The sequence below is a fragment of the Eriocheir sinensis genome, chromosome 57 (assembly GCF_024679095.1).
Source record: "Eriocheir sinensis breed Jianghai 21 chromosome 57, ASM2467909v1, whole genome shotgun sequence".
Lineage (NCBI taxonomy): Eukaryota > Metazoa > Arthropoda > Malacostraca > Decapoda > Varunidae > Eriocheir > Eriocheir sinensis.
The window spans coordinates 5,370,260-5,378,798 of NC_066565.1; the positions used below are offsets into that span (position 1 = coordinate 5,370,260).

General features: G+C 40.0%; 1 protein-coding gene across 2 annotated transcripts in view; it reads left to right on the forward strand.

Annotated features, from left to right (window-relative positions):
- The window catches only part of LOC126984710 (putative protein TPRXL), a 63,190-nt gene extending 60,526 nt beyond the window's left edge, over positions 1-2,664 (forward strand). For both annotated transcript variants that reach the window (XM_050838660.1, XM_050838663.1), the window contains exon 4: positions 1,730-2,664. In XM_050838660.1, coding sequence (XP_050694617.1) covers positions 1,730-2,036 — 307 coding nt within the window. In that variant the 3' untranslated portion in view covers positions 2,037-2,664. The remainder of the gene's footprint in view (positions 1-1,729) is intronic.
- The last annotated feature ends 5,875 nt before the right edge of the window (positions 2,665-8,539 follow it).

The window sequence follows — 8,539 nt, forward strand, 5'->3', positions numbered from 1 at the left end:
TGTCGCTCTCCCTCCCTGTAGCCTTGTAGCTTGGGGACCTTGTGGGAAATAAGTTTCTGGCTGGGAAAATTTCTCTTAAACTAGAAAATTCATTCATATCCTACTGAAAGGTTTTGCATGCTCCCCCCCCCTTCCTTTTGACAGGGACATTGATTTGATATCCTGCCCCCTCCCTGACAGGACAAGCTCCCACAGCTCTTTCTTTTTGTTAGCAGCTGCATCCCTTGTGGTACCGCACCACACATTAATAGTTTGTAAATGCATGTTAGGACCATTAACCCTTATACCCCGTCAGGCACGATCGTGGCTTTTACGTTAGACTCCGTCACGCCACGATCATGGCACTCTTCAAATATCGCGCTCATTTTATGACACACAGTTTGTTTATGTTTGAGGCTATGTGTCATACATCAAGCCCTGTCATTGGCCCTTTGTTTCCAACATGCTGGATGTTTGGCCAATCACGTCCTAGCTTTACAAGGATTTGTTTATGTTGTAGTCGGGTTCCAGGTTTTCCTGTGGTGAGTACACGGTCACAATGTGTGGTGTATTTTATAATTTTTTTACTCATTTCTAGGCAAGATAGCAGATATATATATTTACTTCCATGAGTAAATAAGTATTTCAGGCACATATGATACATGACAATACGTGAGAATTGTTTTTTTGTCGTCTTATTGACCTAGATAAGGATGATGTCAGATGATGAGATGAGATGTCTTTTTTTCCTTTTTTCTTTTGTGTTACAGTAAAGGAAGCAGCTCAAGGGCAAAAATATATGCAAACAGAAAGAGCCATTCTTATCTTAATGTTGTTTCTCTACATTTTTATAGATTATTGAATAGAATGTCTAGATGTTTTTTTTACCAATATCTTAATACTGCTCCTCCCCTTTTTTTTTATATATTTGAATAGAATGTTTTAGTTTTCCTTATGCTCTTCTCATCTCAGTGCTGTTCCAGGTTCCTCGACTTTCCCCACATTACCTGTATTTAGATAAGTGAATAGTAGAATGTTTATATATTTGAATATAATTTTTTAGTTTTCCTTAAGGTGCTATCACACGGGCAACTTTACTGGCATCTTGCCGCCAATACGGGCATCTTGACGCCAGTATTGGTGGCTAGACGCCGCCAATCACGAGACGCCAATGATCGTCATCTTGAAGCCAGTGCTGGCGTCTTTGTTTACACTTTCAGCTGTTGTGTGGGCATTGTCTAGCCATGGAGCAAATTATTTGGTCCAAGGATGCTCTTGCCACCCTCTGTGAGCTCTATCAGGAAAACAAGTGTCTGTGGGACACCAGGGATGAAAACTATTCCAAGAGAAATATGTAGAGAGAAGTTTTCAAGAAATTAGCTGAAGCTTTGAAGGAGTATCTCAACATGGGACCTGTAACGCCTGGTAAATCATATTTTTTTATATATACTCGATATATGTTTAGCATCCAGCTTGTTTTGATCTGTGCCGAGGCCGAAAACATCCGTTGCGTGTGTGATAGGAAGAGCGCTCCTTGCCACCGGTACTAGCGGCTAGATGCCAATAAAAGACGCCAGAAAATCTCCGTGTGATACACCTTTATACTTTTCTCATCTCAGTGCTGTTCCTGGTTCCTCCACTTTCTCCACAATACCCTTATTTAGATTAGTGAATAGAAGATTACCAAAGAGAATGTCCAGCTCTTCTCTCAGCCTCCTAACGCCGTGTCTCCCCTTCTCCCACTCATCAGGTACGGCGGCGGGAACTCTTACAAGCCGCAGCCGGTCCCTGAGTGGCAGAAAGGCATCAGCTCCTTCTTCAAGCCCCAGGAGGAGGATCAGCAGAGGGCTAGGGCAGAGGAGGGCCAGGGGAGCAGCATGGAAGGGGGAGAAGGGAGTGGGGTGTGTGCCATGGAACAGGGGAGTGGGAGTAGTGGGAGTGGGGGGGAGAGGAGTGGGGTGTGTGATATGGAGGAGGGGGAAGGGAGTGGTGTGAGGGATGCCTCCTCTCCGTCACCCCTTCCTAAAAATGGGATGATTTCTGATGATGATGATTAGGGTTTTTCTGTGTGTGTGTGTGTGTGTGTGTGTGTGTGTGTGTGTGTGTGTGTTAGCATTCATTCATTCATTCCATTAAACTAAAAAGGAAAAAAAAAGATTGTTGACATTTCTGTTGGCACAAATTATATTAAGATTCATGAGCAGCAAATGGAAGTGTTTTTAGGGTAATTTCTTATAGTTTGGTAGAAAGTTTGATTTATTTAGTGTTCCAGCCATGGTCTCTTTATTGTTTATTATTATTATTATTATTATTATTATTATTATTATTATTATTATTATTATTATTATTATTATGTCTCAGAACTGTTGTGAAAGATCTTGTAATTTCTCATAGTTTGTTAGAAAGTTTGATTTATTTAGTGTTCCAGCCATGGTTTCTCTATTGTTTATTATTATTATTATTATTATTATTATTATTATTATTATTATTATTATTATTATTATTATGTCTCAGAGCTATTGTGAAAGATCTTGTAATTTTAACGAGAAAATATTCGTGAAAAACCCAACAGCAGATGTTAATATTTTTATACTGAACAAACTACTCACACCATTTGATAACTCGTGAAACTATTTTGTACCACTATTTTTTACTATTATGACCCAATACACCAACTGACCTAAACAGAGTACTATTTCCTCCCATCATTTTCTACTATTCTTTTTTTTTTTATACCAGAGACAGCTCAAGGACAACAAAAAGTGTAAAAAAAAAGCCAGCTATTCACTGTTCATCCATTTGTACCATCTGTAGCAGGTTCATACTCACTGTTCATCCATTTGTACCATCTGTAGCAGGTTCATACTCACTATTCATCCATTTGTACCATCTGTAGCAGGTTCATACTCACTGTTCATCCATTTGTACCATCTGTAGCAGGTTCATACTCACTATTCATCCATTTGTACCATCTGTAGCAGGTTCATACTGTTCATCCATTTGTACCATCTGGAGCAGGTTCATACTCACTGTTCATCCATTTGTACCATCTGTAGCAGGTTCATACTGTTCATCCATTTGTACCATCTGGAGCAGGTTCATACTCACTGTTCATCCATTTGTACCATCTGTAGCAGGTTCATACTGTTCATCCATTTGTACCATCTGGAGCAGGTTCATACTCACTGTTCATCCATTTGTACCATCTGTAGCAGGTTCATACTGTTCATCCATTTGTACCATCTGTAGCAGGTTCATACTGTTCATCCATTTGTACCATCTGTAGCAGGTTCATACTCACTGTTCATCCATTTGTACCATCTGTAGCAGGTTCATACTGTTCATCCATTTGTACCATCTGTAGCAGGTTCATACTTACTGTTCATCCATTTGTACCATCTGTAGCAGGTTCATACTTACTGTTCATCCATTTGTACCATCTGTAGCAGGTTCATACTTACTGTTCATCCATTTGTACCATCTGTAGCAGGGTCATACTCACTGTTCATCCATTTGTAGGTAGTGGATAGTGGAGTGAATTAAAGAAAGGAAGGATGTAATGAAGGAAGGAAAACGTGATAAAGGAAAGAATGAAGGAAAAAAAAGCATGTAGGTGTTAAGGAAGAAATTTATAAGAGATGGGAAGGAAGGAAAGGAAAGGAAAAAATGAAGGAAAACGAGATTAAGGAAAGAGAAGGAAGGAAAAAAATGCATGTAGGTGTTAAGGAAGAAATTTATATAAGTTGGAAAGGAAGGAAAGCAAAGGAAAAATGAAGGAAAACGAGATAAAGGAAAGAGAAGGAAGGAAAAAAATGCATGTAGGTGTTAAGGAAGAAATTTATAAGAGTTGGGAAGGAAGGAAAGGAAAGGAAAAAATGAAGGAAAACGTGATAAAGGAAAGAATGAAGGAAAAAAAAGCATGTAGGTGTTAAGGAAGAAATTTATATAAGTTGGAAAGGAAGGAAAGGAAAGGAAAAAATGAAGGAAAACGAGATAAAGGAAAGAATGAAGGAAAAAAAAGCATGTAGGTGTTAAGGAAGAAATTTATAAGAGATGGGAAGGAAGGAAAGGAAAGGAAAAAATGAAGGGAAACGTGATTATGGAAAGAAAAGGAAGGAAAAAAATGCATGTAGGTGTTAAGGAAGAAATTTATAAGAGATGGGAAGGAAGGAAAGGAAAGGAAAAAATGAAGGAAAACGTGATTAAGGAAAGAGAAGGAAGGAAAAAAAAGCATGTAGGTGTTAAGGAAGAAATTTATAAGAGATGGGAAGGAAGGAAAGGAAAACATGAGATAAAGGAAAGAAAAAGAAGGAAACAAGTAATAGAAAACGGGAGAAATTACAAAAGAAAAGACATAAGAAAAAAAAGAAAGGAAGGAAGATGGAAGGTAAAGGATAGTGAAGGAAGGAAGGAAGGAGATGGAAGGTAGAGGATAGTGAAGGAAGGAAGGACAATAAGGATGAAAGAAGGAAGGAAGGAGATGGAAGGTAGAGGATAGTGAAGGAAGGAAGGACAATAAGGATGAAAGAAGGAAGGAAGGAAGATGGGAAGGTAGTGGATAAGGAAGGAGATAATAAGAATGAAAGAAGGAAGGAAGGAAGATGGGAAGGTAGTGGATAAGGAAGGAGATAATAAGAATGAAAGAAGGAAGGAAGGAAGAAATGGGAGGCAGGTACTAGATTAGGAAGGAAGAAAGAATGAATGAAGGAAGGGCATAATAAGGATGAAAGAAGGAAGGAAGGAAGATGGGAAGTATAGTGGATAAGGAAGGAAGGAAGGAAGAAATAGGAGGCAGGTACTAGATTAGGAAGGAAGGAAGGGAGATGGGAAGAAATGGATAAGGAAGGAAGGAGATAATAAGGATGAAAGAAGGAAGGAAGGAAGAAAGGGAAGAAGGAAGGAGACATAATAAGGATGAAAGAAGGAAGGAAGGAAGATGGGAAGAAATGGATAAGGAAGGAAGGAGATAATAAGGATGAAAGAAGGAAGAAAGGGATGAAGGAAGGAAGACATAATAAGGATGAAAGAAGGAAGGAAGGAAGATGGGAAGTATAGTGGATAAGGAAGAAAGGGAGGAAGGAAGAACATAATAAGAATGAAGGAAGGAAGGAAGAAAGAAATGGGAGGTAGTAGATTAAGAAGGAATGAAGGAAGAAGGGAAGAAAGAAGGAATGATTAGGCTACAAAGTGGTATAATTATGGTAGGGTCGATTACAGCTGCCAGGGGTCGCAAGAGGGAGAGAGAGAGAGAGAGAGAGGGAGGTACTTGTTGCTGGAGAGAGAGAGAGAGAGAGAGAGAGAGAGAGAGAGAGAGAGAGAGAGAGAGAGAGAGAGAGAGAGAGAGAGAGAGAGAGAGAGAGACGCCCCCTCATTTCTATTATTAACTCACAAACACAAAGTCATCACTGAGGCATAGCGCAACGATGGAAAGACTATACAAGATGGAACAAAAAGATTAACGTTGTTTGCCCTTAACATTCATGACGTTTTCCCAATTCCCATTTTCTGTAACTGCTTAACTGTCTCCTGCCACGCTCCTACGTACGCTCCTTTTGTTGATTCTTTTTATACCGTTTATTGCTGCTTACTTGCCAACCGCTCTTCTAAATTGCCTTCATCACTCGCGGCCTCGCGCATTCCTATTCAGCCAACTTCCTAATGCAAGAGTTTGTTTATTCTTTCACTTCGTCTGTGTTTCATCCTTCCTATGACTTAAACGCTTTTAGGAGAGGGGTTTTGTGATTTTTGTGATTTAGCTTGCCAACCTTCTAATGCAAGATCTTGTTTGTTTTTTCATTCCCTCTATTGTCAAACTTCAGGACAACATCACTTCGTCTGTGGTTCCCCCTTCCTACGACTTAAACACTTTTAGGAGAGGGGGTTTTGTGGTTTTTGTGATTTAGCTTGCCAACCTCCTAATGCAAGATCTTGTTTGTTTTTTCATTCCTTCATTGGCAAACTCCAGGACAGCCTCACTTCGTCCGGGTTTAATTTCCTCCTTCCTATGACTTAAACGCTTTTAGGAGAGGGGTTTTGTGGTTTCTGTGAACTCTATGACTTAAACGCTTTTAGGAGAGGGGTTTTGTGGTTTCTGTGTGATTTAGCTTGCCAACCTCCTAATTCAAGATCCTGTTTGTTCTTTCATTCCTTCATTGTCAAACTTCAGGACAACTTCACTTCGTTGGTGTTTCATCCTTCCTATGGCTTAAACACTTTTAGGAGAGGGGGTTTCGTGATTTCTGTGTGATTTAGCTTGCCAACCTCCTAATGCAAGAGTTAGTTTATTCTTTCATTCATTGGCAAACTCCAGGACAGCCTCACTTCTTCTATTTTCCCCCTTCCTACGACTTAAACGCTTTTAGGAGAGGGGGTTTTGTGATTTCTGTGTGATTTAGCCTGCCAACCTCCTAATGCAAGAGTTAGTTTATTCTTTCATTCCTTTCATTGGCAAACTCACTTCACTTCGTCTGTGTTTCCTCCTTCTTATGACTTAAACACTTTTAGGAGAGGGGCTTCGTGATTTCTGTGTGATTTAGCTTGCCAACCTCCTAATGCAAGAGTCAGTTTGTTCTTTCATTCCTTCATTGGCAAACTCCAGGACAGCCTCAGTTCGTCAGCGTTTCCTCCAGAGGTGGGCGCGGTACTGAAAAATCAGTAGTGCGGTTGCGGTAGTGCGGTACTTTTTCCGGAGTAGTGAGGTTGCGGTAGTGCGGTCCCATTTTTTTTCTGTTCCAGTGCGGTACGCGGTGTGCGGTACTGCGGTAGCGGTAGTCAAAATAAAAAAAATACTTCAGGCTACCCAAACAAAGGGAACATGCTTAAAATAGTACAATGAACAATCGTCCGGCACCACGGACGGGTCTGGGGTTGTAATGGCCGGGACCGCGCGGGTTAAAGATGACTGGCAGTGTAGTAGTTTAGTCTGTCTGTTTAGTATTTAATTTTGAACAATAACTGAAAAGTCAGAATGACTGAATCACTGATTCTGATGACTGATACCGACTGACTGATTGAGTCCGATTCACTGTAAAAAAAAAAAAAAAAAAAAAAAAAATTCTGTGAGCATCACGCCGCGCTGCAAATGTCGTCTTCGATAGTTTTCAAAGTACCGCAAAAAAGTACCACAGGATTTTTCAGTGTGGTCCGCGGTAGTGCGGTGTTTTCAGAAAATTTGTGGTAGTGCGGTACTTTTTTTGTGATGCGGTACTACTGCACTACCGCACTGAGTACCGCACTTGCCCACCTCTTGTTTCCCCCTTCCTTCCTATGACTTAAACGCTTTTAGAAGAAGGAAGAGGTAGGGGAGAATATTCAGAGAAAAGAGAAAGCTACGGTAAGTAAAAGGACCGAGCCATGCTGAAATGCGAATAATAAGGCGCAACGGATTAATATGTGAAATCTGTTTAAGTTTAATGTGCGTGATTAGCCAATAGTACATGCCAGCTGTTAAATGTTGTATTCCATATTGCAAGCTCTCCCTTCCCTCATAAGCCCTTCTTCATGGTCCATTCTCTATCATATAACAAGTTCTCTCCAAGCCATTCTCTGCCCATATTACAAGCTCTCCCTTCCCAGACTTCCTTTTGACCATATTGCAAGCTCTCCCTTCCCTCATAAGCTCTTCTTCATGGTCCATTCTCTAATATAACAAATTCTCTCCAAGACATTCTCTGCCCATATTACAAGCTCTCCCTTCCCAGACTTCCCTTTGACCATATTGCAAGCTCTCCCTTCCCTCATAAGCCCTTCTTCATGGTCCATTCTTTATCATATAACAAGTTCTCTCCAAGACATTCTCTGCCCGTATTACAAGCTCTCCCTTCCTCGACTTCATTTTGACCAGAGGATCTTGCCATACGTTACATATAGGACATTGAGGGGCCTTGGTATTGAGTGATTGATTGAGTGAGTGAGTGAGTGAGTGATTTCCCTGCTTTTCGAGACAGTATGAATTGGGTAGCTTCGTCTTTCACATTTCGGCAGTCATCCATCATTCAAAACGTGATGGAGGGCTTCGTGGTGCAGTGGTTAGCACATTCTCTAATATAACAAGTTCGATTCTCCAAGCGGAGTGAAATTTGGGGACTCTGCCGATATTACGCTCTCCTTCCCAGACTTCCTTTTCACCATATTGCAATCGGGCTTGTCCCTTCCGTCTCATAAGCCCTTCTTCATGGTCAACACTCACTTTCTTATTCAGGACCTAAAACCTGGAATTCTATTCCTAATAATATTAAAGCTCTAAATTCAATACATTCCTTTAAACAATATTAAAAGCATATTCTTCTCAATTATAATTATTAAGTCCATGTATCATCTGTCAGAGTGTGTCCTCAGCTTAATCAATTTTTATGGTCCATTCTTTATTATATAACTATTACTCTTACATTATCTGCCCGTATTACAAGCTCTCCTTATAAATCAATTTCATTTTGTACTAATGATATTGTGTTAATATTATCACATTGATTATTATTGAGTGATTATTGATGAGTTATGAGTTATGATTTCCCTGCTTTTCGAGACAGTATGAATATATAGTTTCGTGTTTCACATTTCG